Source organism: Oncorhynchus kisutch, linkage group LG26, assembly GCF_002021735.2.
Source record: "Oncorhynchus kisutch isolate 150728-3 linkage group LG26, Okis_V2, whole genome shotgun sequence".
Classification (NCBI taxonomy): domain Eukaryota; kingdom Metazoa; phylum Chordata; class Actinopteri; order Salmoniformes; family Salmonidae; genus Oncorhynchus; species Oncorhynchus kisutch.
The window spans coordinates 17,429,263-17,450,349 of NC_034199.2; the positions used below are offsets into that span (position 1 = coordinate 17,429,263).

Consider the following 21,087-nt stretch of genomic DNA (forward strand, 5'->3'; position numbering starts at 1 on the left):
CATGGGAAAATTACATGTCAGATAGATTATGTATAAATGTTTGAATAGATGTTACCCTGTGTAGGCATGATAACATAGTTGTTTTTGTTTACATTTTGTCTTGAGCCCTCATCTTCTCATGAGGTGGGAACATCTTACTGTACATCTCTTGTAATGAACCAAAACTACACTGTTGATGAGAGCCCACATAGGAGATCCCAGGACCCATGCTTCTATAGTAACCCTGTCACCTGACTAACCAGGTGGCCAAGAGGTGTGTGTGTGTGTGTTGGCATGCGTGAGTGTGCGGTTAAAAATTCAGCCCCCACATTGTTTGGGTAATAAACATTATTTTATTTTTTTCTCGCCAATTTCATGGTATCCAATTGGTAATTACAGTCTTGTCTCATCATTGCAACTCCCGTACGGACTTGGGAGAGTCGAAGGTCGAGAGCTGTGAGTCCTCTGAAACACAACCCAACCAAGCCACACTGCTTCCTGACACAATGCCCACTTAACCCGGAAGCCAGCTGCACCAATGTGTCGGAGGAAACACCGTGCACCTGGTGACCGTGTCAGCATGCACTGCGCCGGGCCCAACGCAGGAGTCAGTAGTGCGCGATGGGACAAGGACATCCCTGACGGCCAAACCCTCCCCTAACCCGTACGACGCTGGGCCAATTGTGCGCCGCCCCATGGTTCTCCCGGTCGTGGTCGGCTGCGACAGAGCCTGGACTCGAACCCAGAATCTCTAGTGGCATAGCTAGCACTGCATTGCAGTGCCTTTAGACCACTGTGCCATTTGAGAAGCCGAGTCATTGCGCATGTTGCCTGTAATCCATGGCTTCTGGTTGGAGTATGTACGTACAGTCACTGTGGGGACGACGTCATCGATGTACTTATTGATGAAGCCAGTGACTGATGTGGTGTACTCCTCAATGCCATCGGAAGAATCCCAGAATATATTGCAGTCTGTGCTAGAAAAACAGTCATGTAGCTTAGCATCTGCTTCATCTGACCATGTTTTAATTGACAGAGTCACTGGTCCTCCCTGCTTTAGTTTTTGCTTGTAAGCAGGAATCAGGAGGATGGAATTATGGTCAGATTTTCCAAATGGAGGGTGATGGAGAGGTTTGTACGCGTCTCTGTGTGTGGAGTAAAGCTGGTCTAGAGTTGTTTTCCCTCTGTCATGGTCATTTGACTGATAGTTTGCTTCTGATTGGAGGGAGAATACACTATTTGTTGCCCATCATGGGAACCAGACCTTTTGCTTTCACCAGACATCCATAAATCTACCTCTCTGCTAAGTGGGGGAGTTAGCAAGGTAGACTATTGGGGAAGAGAGGATGGTAGAGGCGAGGAAGAGAGCGAGAGAGAAAGAAAGAGAGAGAGAGACTGACAGAGACAAAGAAAGTGAGAGATGTCCAGAAATAACAAAAGAGAAAGTAAGTTGAAATAAAGAGAGCGAGTGAAAGAGGTTCTAAGGGATCAAGACCAAAGGAGAAAGTACTGTACAGTCCATTCTAAAATGTATTAAATTGCTTTTTTCCCCTCATCAATCTATATCCAATACCCGATAATGTCAAAGCAAAATCAGGTTTTTAGATTATTTTTGCTAATTTATAAAAAAAGAATCACCTCCCTGACCAAGGCCCTTCTCCCTCGATTGCTCAGTTTGGCTGGGCGGCCAGCTCTAGGCAGAGTCTTGGTGGTTCCAAATGTATACCTTTTAAGAATGATTGAGGCCACTGTGTTCTTGGGGATCTTCAATGCTGCAGACATTTTTTTGCTACCCTTCCCCAGATCTAGGCCTCGACACAATCATGTCTCAGAGCTATACGGACAATTCATTCGACCTCATGGCTTAGTTTTTCTCTGACATGCACTGTCAATTGTGGGACCTTATATAGACATGTATGTGTCTTTCCAAATCATGTCCAATCAATTTAATTGACCACAGGTGGACGCCAATTAAGTTGAAGAAACATCTCAAGGATGATCAATGGAAACAAGATACACCTGAGCTCAATTTCGAGTCTCATGGAAAAGGGTCTGAATAGTTATGTAAATAAGGCATTTCTGTTTTGTAATTTAATACATTTGCAAACATTTCTAAAAACCTGTTTTCACTTTGTCATTATGGGGTATGGTGTGTAGATTGCAGAGGATTTTTTTTCTCTCAATTTGATCCATTTTAGAATAAGGCTGTAACGTAACAAAATGTGGAAAAAGTCAAAAAAAGTCAAAAAAGTGTCTGAATACTTTCCAAAGGCACTATGAATATACAATAGATAGACAGAGTGGGAGAGCCAGCTAGAGTCAGCTGAAGTGCTTACCTCTAACTCTGGCCTGCAACGTCTATGCCTTACTGCATTCCATCCACCGACTCTTTGGGATTGATGGCCAAAGGAGGTACATAACGTCATTACTGGTACGGCTGCAGTGTCTGGTCTGGGATTTCTCTCTCGGTGGTACACCGCAGCTCCATTCCGTTCTCCTGCCATCTAAAGTCTCTCTCTAAAGTTGCTCAATGTGCCAACCACATGGCCTTTTGAGCCCTGTCCAGCGAGCGCACACACACTGCCTTAATGGAAATTTGATGGATATTATAAATCCATTCCGGCCTGCATTTCCTGCCTTGAAAAGCGTTCAGTAACCCTCATAAAGAATATGGTTAAGAATCAGGCAGCTGTGCATGCACGCGCACACACACACACACACACACACACACACACACACACACACACACACACACACACACACACACACACACACACACACACACACACACACACACACTACACCATAAACAAATGGTGTAGGCTATAGAATCTGGTCTGTTTTACATCTGTGCTTCCCCATAATGCATTGTGAGTCGACTCGGTCCCCAGGTCTCTTTGTTATACATTCTTTCCTCCTTGTTTACGTGTTAGTCTTGATTCACTTTTCAGACAGGTGACGTATATGCAGCAAATCTCCTTGTGTGGCCATGTGTGATTCTTTCACTTCTAAAGTACTTTTGTTATATGAGCTCAATATTGCTATGTTGGGCCCACAGACAGTGTGTTAGTAGGGCCCAATATCCCACCGAGCCGAATCCCAGAAAAGCCCAAAATGGGGACCAGCTGAGAAAATACACAGAGGAAGTGATGTCACCGGTCCAAATCCCCCAAAGTCGTCCATTACGGGGTGACGCTGAGACGCTGACCACAAAGAGGGAACAAGACACAGGTTTCACAGCGAGATGGTTGTCCTTCGCTTTGAGATTTCTGTTACCCTGACCCCCGCCAACGAGCTCAGTTTAGAAGGAAGACAGGAAAAAGGGAGAACAGTTGAGATGTAATTATAGGAGAAGGAAAACACATGCCGGCTGGAGACAGGGGGGTCATTTCAGATGAGGCTACGCTATGGACGCTGTCAGATAGGAATTATCTCAGAGGGCTTGCATAACAGCAGCAGCCTTAGGAAAGGAGGGGGGGACGGAGGGGCATGGGGTGACGTGGTTGTTCTTGTTTCTCAGAGTAGAGAAAGTGGGAACTGCTTCTTTGTAGAGGGCAGCTGGAGTGTACCATTTCTACAGTTGTTGAGCCAAATGCTAACATTTCTGCACTTTTGTGCAAATCTTCAGTCTGTGATGTGGTTCTGTGTGTTCATCTCAAGTTAGGGCAAATAAGACTTCTCCTACCGCTAAAGTCTATTTGATTAATATTATGTTCATTATCTTTGCAAATGAAATAAGTATAGTGTAGTGGACTATCCTTATAGATGCACAGCTTTTAATTTATACTGACAGACAATTTGTTTTATTCCTAGTTTGGTTGATTGTTCCATTTTCTTTGCCTGTGACAAAAGTCCAAATTACTTTATCCACAAAAAACCCTTACGTATACCGTGGCGTATGCACAAATTGAACCCACAATCTTTGTATTGACACCACCATGACCCGATCAACTGAGCCATCTGCAATTGAACACTAACTCTCTCCTCTTTATCTGTTCCATTTGCAGCCTGAAGAGTTCGAGGCGCTTCACTCACACACCTTCCGGGCGAAGACATTTAAGAAAAGCAAGCACTGTGGGGTGTGCAAACAGACCGTCAGCCAGGAGGGGCTCATCTGCAGAGGTTAGTCCTGACCTTGCCTGAGTGTTACCACAGTAACCATGGTCATCTGGGGTCATCAAAGGGTCATTTGGGGTCTCCCAAGGTCACCGTTGTGGTCACTCTGAGTAATTACATTAAAGTAGCTCAGGGGATGTCAAGGGTTGGCAGGTTTTTAATTCACTCAATGATAGTTTATTAATCAGGCTTTTAACTAATTTCATTGATTAGATTGATACAGGTAACTGTCAAAATAAAGGAAACACTTGAAGTAAATGAGGGATACAAAATAGATTGAAAGCAGGTGCTTCCACACGTGTGTTTCCTGAGTTAATTAAGCAAATAAAACAGCCCATCATTCTTAGGGTCATGTATAAAAGTTGCCCATTATTTGGGCCACCATGGCTAGAAGAAGAGATCTCTGTGACTTTGAAAAAGGGGTCTTAAATGAGCATAGGTGGTTAAAAGCATTGCGTGAGTCTCTCAGTCACTGGAGATCAACCCAATGGAATAATTATGGGAATTTCTGGAGCGGTGTCTAAGACAGAGTTTTCCACAACCATCAACAAAAGACCAAATGATGGAATTTCTTGTGCAAGAATGGTGTTGCATTCCTCTAATAAAGTTCCAGACACTTGTAGAATCTATGTCAAGGCTCATTGACGCTGTTCTGGCTCATGGTGGCCCAACACCCTATTAAGATACTTTATGTTGATGTTTCCTATATTTTGACAGTTACCTGTAGTTTGTTTAGTAAGCCGATTGAGTGCTAGGTGCTGGGTACTGAGGATTGAGCATTTGAAGTGACTAAGTTTTTGAGTGAATTAGAGATTAAAAAAAACTATGTAAAGAGAAAATATAAGCAATATAATAATATAGCTCTGTGAATCATCAACAGTGGATAGCCCTATATCCACTGCGTTGGCAAACCTACAGGCTAGACAGTAGACACACTGGGCTTGGCTGTTCACTGCTACTTGGCTAGTGGACATGTCTGCTTCTGCTGATAGTGCTGCATCGGTATGCTGGCAGGTTGTTTGGCCTAGTATCCAGAAGGGAAAGATTTGGCTTGCCTATTTCCCTTCCTCCTGGCACGGTATGGATATCTTATTCACAGTAAAGTGAAACAGAGGCATTCTCTTGGCTTAGTGTTTAACTCTGAGAGGACCTAGTATACAATAAGCATGCATTTTTGTTATTACCTTGTAGTTGTACTGTCCTCTTAGAAAGCAGACATTTATACATAATCGTGTGGCTGGCTGCTCCCCACAAAAAATACTACATTACTAGTAACTACATTATGTCCTTTTGAAAGATTGTTGTTTTTCTGGTAACTGTATTGTAGTCTCTTCCCATTATATTACCATGATTTATTATCCTCCTGAAATGGCCGTCTCTTATATATATATTTACAGTCCTCTATGCTGGGTCCTGTGGGTGTTTCAGCTGTCTGTTCCTGCTCTCCCAAAGGGATGGCCTGTTAGGGTAGCCAAAATGCATAGGATCAATCATTTCCCCATAGACCACAATCGCTTCACTATTACATGGGTCAACCTCTTAGCCACTTACTCTGATGTGTTTCTGTGTGTGCTACTTTTTTCCCTCTTATTGTGCATGTCTGTGCATACTTTTTCTTTGTGTGTCGTTGTAGTGAGCAAATGTGTATCTGGCCTTACTTGAAGCAAGAGCCCTTGACTCCTGCTGAGAGGCTTATCATGACACTTCAGCACCACCGTTCCAGAGGATGTCTCCCCTGTCAGAGCCTGTATAGATAGAATGTAACAGAGGATGTCTCCCCTGTCAGAGCCTGTATAGATAGAATGTAACAGAGGATAGCTCCCCTGTCAGTCCGCCTGTATAGATATAATGTAACAGAGGATGGCTCCCCTGTCAGTCAGCCTGTATACTGTAGATAGATGGTAACAGAGGATAGCTCCACTGTCAGTCCGCCTGTATAGATAGATGGTAACAGAGACTAGCTCCCCTGTCAGTCAGCCTGTATACTGTAGATAGATGATAACAGAGGATGTCTCCCCTGTCAGAGCCTGTATAGATAGAATGTAACAGAGACTAGCTCCCCTGTCAGTCTGCCTGTATAGATAGATGGTAACAGAGGATAGCTCCCCTGTCAGTCAGCCTGTATACTGTAGATAGATGGTAACAGAGGATAGCTCCCCTGTCAGTCCGCCTGTATAGATAGAATTAAACAGAGGATAGCTCCCCTGTCAGTCTGCCTGTATAGATAGATGGTAACAGAGACTAGCTCCCCTGTCAGTCTGCCTGTATAGATAGATGGTAACAGAGGATAGCTCCCCTGTCAGTCAGCCTGTATACTGTAAATAGATGGTAACAGAGGCTTGGGTATTGAGTTGTCTGCTGTATTGACTACAACATGGCTGGTTCCATAGAGGCAACTGAGTATGGTAGTGTGTGCACGTGTGTCTGTTTGCACGTGTTTGTACGTAAGTCTGTGTTTTATGTCTATGCTTTCCTGTGTTTGTGAGAGAGAGTTTAAATACGTCTGTGTGTGTGTGTGTGTGTCCTGTCTGGTTGGAGCAGATTTACGAGGGCCAGCCAGTAGGCTCTCAGGAAAGTACAAAATGAACAATAGAGGCCCACTCAGACAGCAACACACACGCTAACACACTCCATACAAGGACACAGCCTGGAGTAGCCAGCACCGATGAATCACTGAAATTGGTCTTGTCTCAGGACGGAGTGAACAAATCTGTTCATGAATCTCCGAATAAGGATTCAGATAAGGAGTTCTCCTTTACTATTTTTAATGAAGTTTGCCAAATATTGGTTCATGTGGTTAATTTTCTTTCAAATTTAGCCTAACAGGGTGGACATTTATGAGTGGGACATACCGACTAACGATAACAAACATGAGGAAATGGATCCAATTCAGTGTTTTTATATATATTTAGCTTTGCACCATTGTTTTCCCAGCAAACGATGATGACTTCCTGACTGAGGTGTCATTGCAGGAAGGGGTTGTTTTCTAAAATGGAGAATTACAACAAACTATATGTGATAACATCTACAATTCTGGGTATGCGACCAATATAGTTTTTGATTTGATTTGAACTAACACGATGGAAAGTGATATCAGAGACACACAGAAAAGCTTAAATAAAACAATCATAAATACTATAATCATTTAAAAAATTTTTAGGTAGGACTATAAAATAATGAATACATATTTAGTATTTTATGGCTTATATTTCTTGTGGAAGTTGATGAATAACACCTGGAGAAAAAACACCCACATCCACTGAAAAAGTGTTGAAAATGCATCAAATGTCCTTTGAAGATGCATATTTTTCTGTTTTAAGGTAAAGACATCAGACCTTATATTTAAAGCCTTTTGGAATCCACACATGATATTCCCTGGGGACAGAAAAGGCACCGCTTGGTAGGAATGACCCAGAGAGGGTTTCAGAGTTATTAGTACATCGGCGAGCACTCTGAGGTAATGTGAAGTCATGTTCAGATGTTCCACCCATCCCAACACCCCCATCCCTTCCGTAACTCTGTTTACAAACACTCATCAGTCACATGGGTTCCCAATCATCATCCCAGCTCCACCACTTCCTCGCCTCTTGCCAGGATACGTTGCTAGGCTCCATGACAATAGGAGCGTATCCTGGCTGGTGACGCAGGTCTATTCAGCATGTGTTTGTTTCCAGTCAAAAGACTAGACCCATAGCCTGGTCCCAAATCTGTTTGTGCTGTCTTGCCAACTTCTATGGTCATTTTTTGTAAGGTAAAGTTGACAAGACCGCTCAAATAGATGAGCACAATGCTACCAGACTGTCAGGGAAAAGTATGTCTGGAAGGCTAGCCTAGACTTCACTGACTGGATGGATGTGTAGCCTACCCTCACTGACCGGATGGATGTGTAGCGTACCATACTCACTGCTAATAGTGAGATTGCATGGATGTGAGTGTGTGCCGTCAGACCTCTACAGGTCTCCCGACGTCGTAGGGTCAGCTCTAGTGTCTGGTGGACTGAGAGGGTTATGGCCCAGAGGAACGGTGTTGGGTTCCAGGGGAGGACATTCTGGATCCCAACGTCATCCGTGATTTCCACCTTCGCCGCCCGGACCGGCCCGCTCCTCATCCTTGGGGCCGTCCCTCTGGCCGATGTCGTCCTGGGGAGGTGTGGGGGTGTGTGTGTGGGGGGGGGGGGGGGTTACTGTATCACTGCCCGGGTGGATGTGTTGACATGTTAGCCTACCATACTCGCTGCATGGATGTGAGTGTGTTAAAAATGTTATAATACTTGATTTCAACGTATGAATGCATTGGAGATGATGACTGCTATTCGCTATACTGCATACAGTAGATGCATTAGGGTCAATTTGGATGCTAGCTAGTGGGGCCTTCAGAAAGTATTCACACCCCTTGTTTTTTTTCACATTTCGTTGTTTTGCAGCCTTTCGAAATTCAAAAGGCACTCGCACACCTGAGCAATCATTTTTGCAGGTGCATTGTATCAGTTGAACAAGTAGAAGGAAAAAGGAAACTGCACACTGCTCTTGATAGTATCACTGATCTTTAATGAGCTTAGGTATCGGCCTCACAGCCTTCGTCAGAGCTGACACGCCTTACTGCGCTCCTTAACACCCACCAGCTAAACTCGGAAGCCAGCCGTACCAATGTGTCGGAGGAAGCACCGTTCAACATGCGACCGGGGTCAGCCTGCAGGCACCCGACCCGCCACAAGGAGCCAATTGTGCGCCGTCCCATGGGACTCCCGGCCACAGCCGGTTGTGGCACAGCCAGGGAATGAACCCAGGTCTGTAGTAACGCCTTAGACCCCTGCGTCACTCGGGAGGCCCGAAGCATGCATTTCTAAATTAAACACTGATCAAATTTGGTGAAAAGTGACTGCATGATTTTGTGTGTTATCAGTCAATTGAAAATGTGCTTAGAATTTCGAAACAACTGCCTTTTTGATGATCCGTTTTGAGTTTTCCACAAACTTGTGAAAATGGCACCAAAGCGATAAAATAAACTGTAGCATGTTTAAACTCGTTGCTGTATCTAAATAGGCTGTGCTATGGTTTCATTAGTATTTTCTCATTGTCTGTGGCAGTACATCATGTGTGTCTTATTCAGTAGGACATTTTCCAGAGCTAGGAACTTTAACAGTCTATGCACACCCCTGTTTCACTTAGTTTTTCTGGCTCGGGGTTAGAACTCAGGTTCTCATCTGGTGTAACACAACTGTAGGCACTGACACACAACCACATGTGTCCACTCACGCTTGTGCTTCTCTATTGTATAAATATATGCAGGGGAACATACAGTACATCCAAGTATTTACTTAAACATGAGCATACACGTACAGTATACAAACATTGAAACATCTGGTGTGCAAAAACATGAGAACACACACTGCAATAAATCTTGACATAAACACTGAACACCTACGCACATGCACACACGCACACACACAGACACGTAGATAAACAAAACACACATGCACACACCCACACACACTCAGACACACCTCCCCACCACATGAGGTTGGTGGCAACTTAATTGGGGAGGACAGACTCGTGGTAATGGCAGGAGCAGAATCAGTGGAATGGTATCAAATACATCAAACACATGGTTTCCACTCCACAGGTTCTGTACCAGCCATTATTATGAGCCATTCTCCCTTCAGCAGCCTCCACTGCACTCCACCCCCCCCCCCACACACACACACACACACACACACACACACACAATTTCTTTATTTATCTTACTCTAACATGTTTAGCCACCACTTGCTGACTGAATCAATCAGTCAAATTCATTTATAAAGCTCTTTTTACATCAGCAGATGTCACAAAGTGCTATACAGAAACTCAGCCTAAAACCCCAAACAGCAAGCAATGCAGATGTGGAAGCACGGTGGCTAGGAAAAACTCCCTAGGAAGAAACCTAGAGACGAACCAGGCTGTGCCAGGTGGAGATTATAACAGTACATGGCCAAGATGTTCAAACATTCATAGATGACCAGCAGGGTCAGATAATAATAATCACAGTGGTTCTAGAGGGTGCAAAAGGTCAGCACCTCAGGAGTAAATGTCAGTTGGCTTTTCACAGCCGATCATTCGGAGTTAGAGGCTGCTGGTGTGGTAGAGAGAGCGAGAGAGTGAAAAATAGCAGGTCCGGGACCAGGTAGCATGTCCAGTGAACAAGTCAGGGTTCCATAGCCGCAGGCAGAACAGTTGAAACTGGAGCAGCAGCACGGCCAGGTGGACTGGGGACAGCAAGGAGTCATCAGGCCAGGTAGTCCTGAGGCATGGTCCTAGGGCTTAGGTCCGATGAGAGAAGAGAAATATAAAGAGAGAGAGAAAGACAGAGAGAGAGAATTAGAGGGAGCATACTTAAATTCACACAGGACACCGGATAAGACAGGAGAAATACTCCAGATATAACAGACTGACCCTAGCGCCCGACACATAAACTATTGCAGCATAATTACCTGGAGGCTGGGACAGGAGGGGTCAGGAGACACTGTGGCCCCTTCCGACTATACCCCCGGACTGGGACAACCAGGCAGGATATAACCCCAACCCACTTTGCAAAAGCACAGCCCCCTCACCACTCGAGGGATATCTTCAACCACCAACTTACTACCCTGAGACAAGGCTAAGTATAGCCCATGAAGATCTCCCCCACGGCACGAACCCGAGGGGGGTGCCAACCCGAACAGGAAGATCATGTCAGAGACTCAACCCACACAAGTGACGCACACCTCCTAGGGACGGCATGAAAGAGCACCAGTAAGCCAGTGATTCAGCCCCCGTAATAGGGTTAGAGGCAGAGAATCCCAGTGGAGAGAGGGAACCGGCCAAGCAGAGACAGCAAGGGCGGTTCGTCGCTCCAGTGCCTTTCCGTTCACCTTCACACCCCTGGGCCAGACTACACTCAATCATAGGACCTACTGAAGAGATGAGTCTTCAGTAAAGACTTAAAGGTCGAGAGCGAGTCAACGCCTCTCACATCGATAGGCAGACCATTCCATGAAAATGGAGCTCTATAGGAGAACACCCTGCCTCCAGGGCAGAAGCATCTTTGTGCATCTTTGTGTTGGTCCCCTCCCTTTCCTAGTCCTTAGCCAAATGAGAAGATCAGATGGATGATCATGACCATTGGTTCGTCTCTGCATGATGGATTGGCGTTGTCTCCTCAGTGTAATGTCGTTATCATAATCAGTTAAACGGTCATATGCTGAGATTACCATAATGGCAAGATAGGAGGGGAATTATTATGTAACATTATGGAGATGGTTTTAAGAAAGCACTAACCAGTTTACATGCACCCACACACACACACACACACACACACACACACTCCCACATACGGACCCATTAGCTGTTCGGCGTTGTGTATTGATTTAGTATTGAGATTGTATTAACTTGTCTAAACATTACTTGTTGCTGTATATACTCTAAATAGGCTCTGCTGTTTTTTCATTAGTATTTTCTCATTCTCTGTGGCAGTACATCATGTGTGTCTTATTCAGTAAGACATTTTCCAGAGCTAGGATCTTTAACATTCTATGCACACCTCTGTTTCACTTAGTTTTTCTGTCTCGAGGTTAGAACTCAGGTTTTCATCTGGTGTAACACAACTGTAGGCACTGACACACAACCACATGTGTCCACTCACGCTTGTGCTTCTCTATTGTATAAATATATGCAGGGGAACACACAGTACATCAAAGTTTTTACTTAAACATGAGCTTACACATATACATACATTAAAACATCAGGCTTGAAAAAACATGGGAACATACAGTACACATAAGTCCACAAATGCATGCATGCACACAAACACACACACACACACACACACACACACACACACACACACACACACACACACACACACACACACACACACACACACACACTCTTACTCTAACGTGTTTAGTCACTTGCTGTATGAAGCATCTTTGTGTTGGTCCCCTCCCTTTCCTAGTCCTTAGCCAAATGAGAAGATCAGATGGATGATCATGACCATTGGTTCGTCTCTGCATGATGGATTGGCGTTGTCTCCTCAGTGTAATGTCGTTATCATAATCAGTTAAACGGTCATATGCTGAGATTACCATAATGGCAAGATAGGAGGGGAATTATTATGTAACATTATGGAGATGGTTTTAAGAAAGCACTAAGCAGTTTATATGCACCCACACATGCACAAATGCACGCACACACACACAGCTGTAGGGCCTCAGCTTCACACTCACCCCAACAAGCGGTTGATTGGACCTCCATGTCCTTATTGGAAAACAGCCTTTCTGTTTTGTTGACGTTATACTTCCAATGCCCCCTACTGGATTTCTCTAGACATTACAGGTCAATGGCCCTATCATAATGCTGTTTTAGATTTATAACACTGTTTTCAGGTAATAACATGATAATAACATGACACGGCTGAAAGATAGCAGATTGTGGTCTCCAAGGACAATCTTGGCACAATTGCTGTTCAGTTAAGACATTCAGAAATGCTGTTGAGTGAAGTCCACCACCAGAGGGGAGCAGAACAACAAATATGCTGCTTCTACAGGCCAGCCGAACAAACGACCTCTCCTTACCCGCCATACTGCAGCAAACAGACTGCCCACCCACATAGGTATTTGACGGTGCAGAGACTACTTGAATAAAGTGGATTATAAACATGAATTTCATCTGTGCTCAGAAAGGTTACTTTTCACATGTACAGTACCGTTTAAAGGTTTGGGGTCACTTAGAAATGTCCTTGTTTTTGAAAGAAAAGCCATTTTTTGTTAACATAATGTAGATCAGAAATACAGTGTAGACATTGTTAATGTTGTATATGACTATTGTAGCTGGAAACTGACAATTTTTTTAAATGGAATATCTACAAAGGCGCACAGACACCCATTGTCAGCAATCATCACTCCTGTGTTCCAATGGCACGTTGTGTTAGCTAATCCAAGTTTATAATTTTAAAATTCTAATTGATCATTAGAAAACCTTTTTGCAATTATGTTAGCACAGCTGAAAACGGTTGTGCTGATTAAAGAAGCAATAAAACGGTCCTTTTTTAGACTCGTTGAGTATCTGGAGCATCACCAATTGTGCGTTCCATTACAGGCTCAAAATGGGCAGAAACAAAGTGCTTTCTTCTGAAACTCAACAGTATTCTTGTTCTGAGAAATGAAGGCTATTCCATGGGAGAAATTGCAAAGAAACTGATCTCGCAAAACACTGTGTACTACTCCCTTCACAGAACAGCGCAAACTGTCTCTAACCAGAAAATAAAGAGGAGTGGGAGGCCCCGGTGCACAACTGAGCAAGAGGACAAGTACATTAGAATGTCTAGTTTGAGAAACAGACGCCTCACAAGTCCTCAACTGGCAGCTTCATTAAATAGTACCCGCAAAACACCAGTCTCAACGTCAGCAGTGAAGAGGGGACTCGGCGATGCTGGCCTTCTATGCAGAATTGGTCTGATGAAACCAAGATTGAGCTCTTTGGCCTGAATGCCAAGCGTCACGTCTGGAGGAAACCTGGCACCATCCCTAAGGTGGAGCACGGTGGTGGCAGCATCATGCTGTGGGGATGTTTTTCAGCGGCAGGGACTGGGAGACTAGTTATGATCTAGGGAAAGATGAATGGAGCAAAGTACAGAAAGATCCTTGATGAAAACCTACTCCAGAGCGCTCAGGATTGCAGACTGGGGTGAAGGTTCACCTTCCAACAGGACAACAACCCTAAGCACACAGCCAATGCAATGCAGGAGTGGCTTCGGGACAAGTCTCTGAATGTCCTTGAACGGCCCAGTCAGAGCCCAGACATGAACCTAATCAAAAATCTCTGGAGAGACCTGAAAATAGCTGTGCAGTGACGCTCCCCATCCAGCTGACAGAGAATGAGAGGATCTGCAGAGAAGAACGGGAGAAACTCCCCAAATGCAGGTGTGCCAAGCTTGTTATACCCAATAATATTATTGGATCTAATAGCTGCCAAAGGTGCTTCAACAAGTACTGAGTAAAGGGTCTGAATACTTACATAAATGTGATATTTCAGTTTTTGTTTCTCCAAAAATTTGAAAAACAATCTACAAACCTGTCTTTGTTTGTCATTATGGGGTATTGTGTGTAGATTGATGGGAAAACAATTAATCAAGTTTATAGTAAGGCTGTAATGTAATTTGAGAGAAATACATTTTTGTGCATATGAAACATTTATGGGATCTTTTATTACAGTTCAAGAAACAGCAACACTTTACATGTTGAGTTTATATTTTTGTTCAGTGTAGTTAATAGTTAACAAACATATTGTATAGAGAATGCACCTTTACCTCATGGCTCCAACGTGAGCTGTGCTATAAACATCAAATAAGGGATTGATAGTGAACTATGCAGACTACATTGGCTAGTTTGAGAACATTTGCAACACTCCCATTTCATTACTGAAATAACACACTGCACAACACTTGTGTAAGAAGCAGCCCCTTCGACAGACTGGAAAATGTATCAAAGGAAACAGCTGGTTAAACAAACCAGTTTTGATATACCCTATACTCTGGAAATCCATATAGAAAATCTAGTTATGGAAACAAATGTTCTGCACTTTCCTATTCTACAAAATTCTCCCCACAGCCAACTCCCATCCACCACGTGGTTTGGGGGAGATATTCTTCTCAGGATATTACCTATCCCCCTCGAAACCTCACGGGAAGAAACGCCTCGGTCAGTCAAAACCTGAGTTAACAAGGACAAGGGGGTGGCCAGCCAACGTAGGACTGTTGACTGATGATACTGTAGGTGTGTAGAGGACGGAGCAGTATGACTCAGGACAGAAGAATGGTGGAGGTAGGGGTATGACATAGGAATGTTTGTACATGCAGACAAAAGTATGCAGAGGTCTTCACGGGTCCAACAGACCCAACATTCAGAGACTCGACCCTGTACCCAAGTGGGCCCGTGTACTAAATTCTGGCTTTTGTCTCAGATCTGGGTCAGGTCTGATATAATTGCCATGAGTCTTGGTTATGTGCAATTAAAATGTACCGAGTGGACCCATCCGCTGTTAATTTAATGTGTGTGAGGTGATAAGAACTGTGTGAGCTTGTAAACTGTGTCAGCCAATTGCAATTCAATAAAACATATAGCTTATGTACAGCTGAAACTGGTTCTGGCTGCTCACCACACGTGCGCCTGCTGCTGATGAGATAGAGAGTGAGTGAAAGGAGCTTTGGCCTTGGCTACTGTTGATTGTAAAGATGGCCTTTTTAATTTAAGTAAAAGGAAAGTTCTAAGAGAAAAAGTATAGTGAAAAGAAGCCTACAAGGTGAATATCCTCTGGGACATGTTTTAGTGGACAAAGGTGAGAAGAACGTTGGTGCGGCCAAATGGAAAGTGTGTGCAACTCGCTATTCAGGTTTGATGCAGCTTTCATTTATTTATTTTCATATTTATTATCATTTGTTTTATTATTGTACACTGCTCAAAAAAATTAAGGGAACACTAAAATAACACATCCTAGATCTGAATGAATGAAATATTCTTATTAAATACTTTTTCTTTACATAGTTGAATGTGCTGACAACAAAATCACACAAAAATCACACAAAATCACGCAAAAATCATCAATGGAAATCAAATGTATCAACCCATGGAGGTCTGGATTTGGAGTCACACTCAAAATTAAAGTGGAAAACCACACTACAGGCTGATCCAACTTTGATGTAATGTTCTTAAAACAAGTCAAAATGAGGCCCAGTAGTGTGTGTGGCCTCCACGTCCCTGTATGACCTCCCTACAACGCCTGGGCATTCTCCTGATGAGGTGGCAGATGGTCGCCTGAGGGATCTCCTCCCAGACCTGGACTAAAGCATCCGCTAACTCATCTGAGCATCTCAACTCCTGGACAGTCTGTGGTGCAACGTGGCGTTGGTGGATGGAGCGAGACATGATGTCCCAGATGTGCTCAATTGGATTCAGGTCTGGGGAACGGGCGGGCCAGTCCATAGTACCAATGCCTTCCTCTTGCAGGAACTGCTGACACACTCCAGCCACATGAGGTCTAGCATTGTCTTGCATTAGGAGGAACCCAGGGCCAGCCGCACCAGCATATGGTCTCACAAGGGGTCTGAGGATCTCATCTCGGTACCTAATGGCAGTCAGGCTACCTCTGGCGAGCACAGAAATGCTACCCAAAGAAATGCTACCCCACACCATGACTGACCCACCGCCAAACCGGTCATGCTGGAGGATGTTGCAGGCAGCAGAACGTTCTCCATGGCTTCTCCAGACTCTGTCATGTCTGTCACATGTGCTCAGTGTGAACCTGCTTTCATCTGTGAAGAGCACAGGGCGCCAGTGGCGAATTTGCCAATCTTGGTGTTCTCTGGCAAATGCCAAACGTCCTGCACGGTGTTGGGCTGTAAGCACAACCCCCGCCTGTGGACGTCGGGCCCTCATACCACCCTCATGGAGTCTGTTTCGACCGTTTGAGCAGACACATGCACATTTGTGGCCTGCTGGAGGTCATTTTGCAGGGCTCTGGCAGTGCTCCTCCTGCTCCTCCTTGCACAAAGTCGGAAGTAGCGGTCCTGCTGCTGGGTTGTTGCCCTCCTACGGCCTCCTCCACGTCTCCTGATGTACTGGCCTGTCTCCTGTTGGCGCCTCCATGCTCTGGACACTACGCTGACAGACACAGCAAACCTTCTTGCCACAGCTCGCATTGATGTGCCATCCTGGATGAGCTGCACTACCTGAGCCACTTGTGTGGGGTGTATACTCCTACAGTATTTAAGCATCTTGTCACGTTCGTCATATTGATGAGACCAAGGCGCAGCGTGATAATCATACATTCTTCTTTTAATTAACGAATAAACACTAAACAAACTAACAAAGAAACAAAATGAACGTGAAGCTATATAACACGAGTACTGACAGGCAACTGCACATAGACAATAACCCACAAAACCAAAATGGCAACCTAAATAGGATCCCCAATCAGAGACAACGATAAACAACTGTCTGATTAGGAACCAATTCAGGCCACCATAGACCTACATATACCTAGACATACTGAAACCCCTAGATATTAAAAAAAACACCTAGACAATCCAAAAACTAAACCAACCACCCTTGTCACCCCCCTCCCGCCCTCAAAGGTCCGGACTCCCGGCCGCAAACCTAAACCTATATGGGAGGGTCTGGGTGGGCATCTAACCTCGGTGGCGGCTCTGGTTCTGGACGCCACTCCCCTTCTTTACACTGAGTCCGCTCTTGTATCACTGACCCGTGGATCATCGTCGGAGGCTCTGGACTGCGGATCCTCGCCGTAGGCCCCAGGCTGGGGACCCTCGCTGCGTGGATCATCGCCGGATGTTCTGGACTGAGGACCGTCGCTGGAGACCCCGGACTGGGGACCGTCGCTGGAGACCCCGGACTGTGGCCCGTCGTTGGAGGTTCCGGACTGTGAACTGTCGCCGGACGCTCTGGTCTGTGAACTGTCGCCGGACGCTCTAGACTGGGTACTGTCGCCGGACGCTCTGGACTGCCGAGGCGCACTGTAGGCCTGGTGCGTGGTGCCGGAACTGGTGGTACCGTGCTGGTGACACACACCTCAGGGCAAGTGCGGGGAGCAGGCACAGGACGTACTGGACTGTGGAGGCGCACTGGAGGTCTGGAGTGTAGAGCTGACACAACCTGTCCTGGCTGGATGTTTATTTTCACCCTGCAAATGCAGAGCGCTGGCACGTATCCTCGCTGTTCCTCCATTCTCCTGTATTTCTCCTCGTAGTATCGCCGCTACGCTTCGCTGCCTCTAACACCACCTTAGGACAGCGATACTCCCCTGGCTGTGTCCAGGGTCCTGCTCTATCTAATATCTATTCCCAGGTCCATTTCCCCATTAAGCGCTGTTCCTCCTTTTCACACCACTTGGTCCTGGTTTGGTGGGTTATTCTGTCACGTTCGTAATATTGATGAGACCAAGGCGCAGCGTGATAAGCATACATTCTCCTTTTAATTAACGAATACAGGACAAAAACACTGAGACAATACAAAAACTAAACCAACCACCCTTGTCACACCCTGACGTAACCAAAATAATAAAGAAAACAAAGATAACTAAGGTCAGGGCGTGACACATCTAAACTAGGTCTTTCCACATGAAAAAACTGTTTTGTTTCATTTTGTTGACACATTTTCGTTGGCCAAATTTTTATGTTGATCTGATAGGTCTAGATGTAGTTCATTTAATTGTATTTTTTAAGCTGTATGATGATATTAAAAGTACAATAATAATAATTATGATAATACAAATAGCAATACATTATTATTATTCATTTTCCAGAAGTTGCAAAACTTAATTTAATGCTGCAATACACTGTGTACAAAACATGAATATAACGAGTGCGCTAAGAGTCGGGACGCAAGTTTAGGGAGTGAGTGTTTAAATAAAATAAACGGAACATAATACAAAACAGGAAACACGAACAACCCACAACCCACAGACAAGAAACAGAAACCATAATGCCCGGGGAAGGATCCAAAGGGAGTGACATATATAGGGAAGGTAATCAGGGAGGTGATAGAGTCCAGGTGAGTCTAGTGACATGCAGGTGCAACAATGTTGACAGATGTGCGCCATAACGAGCTGCCTGGTGACCTAGAGGCCGGAGACGGAGCACACATGACAATTAAGGACACCTGCTCTTTCCATGAAATAGACTGACCAGGTGAATCCAGGTAAAAGCTATGATCCCTTCCTGATGTCACTTGTTAAATCCACTTCAATCAAAAACGTAATGTTTTGTACACTCAGTGTATAATAACCTGTTCGTATTTTCCCTATAAACAGTGATTTGACTTAGGCCCGCTTTTGATATTACCCTAATAAAATTATGAAACTTTATTGTCTTATGGCTATTGTTAGGCTTAGCTTTGCAGGCCTATGAAGGCAGTGCGCACCAGCTTTACAAATGATTCCGACAGTTGAACTTGAGGTGAGGGAGAATGTTATAATGCTTATCTTTATGTTTAAAAAAAATCTGATCGAAAATTAAGGAATTATCCTCTTTCTGTACACCTATATCTGTAGTATAAAGAAATGCATGTCAGTGTCAGGAAATGTGTCCCGGCATATCTCCATCTTTCTCTCGGTCTCTCTAGGCCTAAGCTTCTCTTCCTTTGTATTTATATTTATATGCTACACATCAAAACTATGTAATAAATATATTTTTGTCATTTGTTATAGGCAGATTTTAAGCACAAGTAACTGTGGATCATTTGGCCAATATCGCTCGTTTATTGATGGCGCTGACAGCGCTCGGTCAGAGGTTTCTTTCTCTGTCTGTTTCTACTCTCGGATCTCAACGGGTCTCTCGTATCCGAACCAGCACTGGTCTATTTGGGTCTGTTTTTCCACTGGCGCGATGCACAACTTAATTTAATGCCGCAATTGAATAACTTGTTCGTATTTTCCCAATAAACAATGACCTGACTTATGCCTACTTTTGATATTGCCCTAATAAAGTTACAAAACATTTGTGAAGGTTTGGTGTGGTATGGTTATTATTAGGCTTAGCTAAGACCTCGTAACGCACACACACACACACATACAAATACACACACGCTGTAACGGCTCTCTTCTATCTCCTCCTCTGACGAAGAGGTAGAACAAGGATCGGACCAAAATGCAGCGTGATGATGATTCATGATTTATTTAAATGAAGGAAAACCCTATACAAGCAGAAACTACAAAAATAACGAAAATCGAAACAGCCCTATCTGGTGCAAACACAAAGACAGGAACAATCACCCACGAAAACACTCACAGAATATGGCTGCCTAAATATGGTTCCCAATCAGAGACAACGATAATCACTTGACTCTGATTGAGAACCGCCTCAGGCAGCCATAGACTACGTAGACACCCCACAAAACCCCTAAGACAAAAACACACCACAATAACCCATGTCACACCCTGGCCTGACCAAGGCGTGACACATGCTTCCATCACACCCCATCACACACACTCACCTGTCACCCCCGTTAGTCAAACTGTAAAACAGATATTTTCCAGTAAGTTACTGCAATTTATTTTACAGTACAGCTATTCAAATCCATGTTATGGTAATCAATTTTATGGTACCCAAAATTACTGTAATATAATTTACATTATAAACTTGGTGGTTCGAGCTCTGAATGCTGATTGGCTGACAGCTGTTGTATATTAGACCGAATTCCTTGGGTTAGACAAAACATGCTAGCAGATACCCATAGACTTCCAATCATTCTGCTAAAGCTAGTTAGCATTGGATTGTGAAACTAGTGATGTTATATTTGATACCGGAGCTCCAAGGTATGCTTTGAAATAGCTAAGCGGCTAACTTCGAAACAGTGTGCCGATGTGTGTATCACTTTATCAGAAGTACTTAATCCGTGACAACCGAATCTTCATTTCATTTTGTGTTTTTTTCTCGCAAAATGCGAGATCCCACCGGTTTTGCCGTGGTTTCGGTGCTTTCTTCGATTTCCAGCTTCTTTCAGACTTCGACCTCTACTGGACAGGATTTTGTACATGTTGTTTCACCTGACCAGTAGCTTAGCAGGTAGAGTAGGACACTATGGAACATTCAGGAATGTGAGGGTATGAGGTCCAATCCCATTGATATTGTTTTATGTTAAACCACACTTTCTGTACTGTTCAAATAATTTATTTGATTTAGTATAGTATAAGCTTCTGTCTTAAGCATCCTAAATAATGCCATAGATTAAAAAACAACTAGTAAAGCATTAAATACACACACACACATTGCACAAGATTACTTCAACCTTTAAAGTAATCTTGGTATTCCAACTGATTATAGATGAATAAAGCTGACGATTTTACTGCAGCGCCAAAGAATTTTGTTGAAAGCAGTTGCGATTTTTTTATTTTTATATCTGATAATCACACGCTGCTATTTATTGCTGACTGGCAGATATGCATTGTGAACAGATAATGAAGC

At 44.1% G+C, this 21,087-nt stretch overlaps 1 protein-coding gene across 9 annotated transcripts in view; it reads left to right on the forward strand.

Moving 5' to 3' along the window:
- Window positions 1–21,087, forward strand: part of tns1b (tensin 1b) — a 233,516-nt gene that overhangs the window by 51,802 nt on the left and 160,627 nt on the right. For all 9 annotated transcript variants that reach the window (XM_031806233.1, XM_031806228.1, XM_031806232.1 and 6 more), the window contains exon 2: window positions 3,987–4,101. In XM_031806233.1, the coding sequence (XP_031662093.1) occupies window positions 3,987–4,101 (115 nt within the window). The remainder of the gene's footprint in view (window positions 1–3,986; window positions 4,102–21,087) is intronic.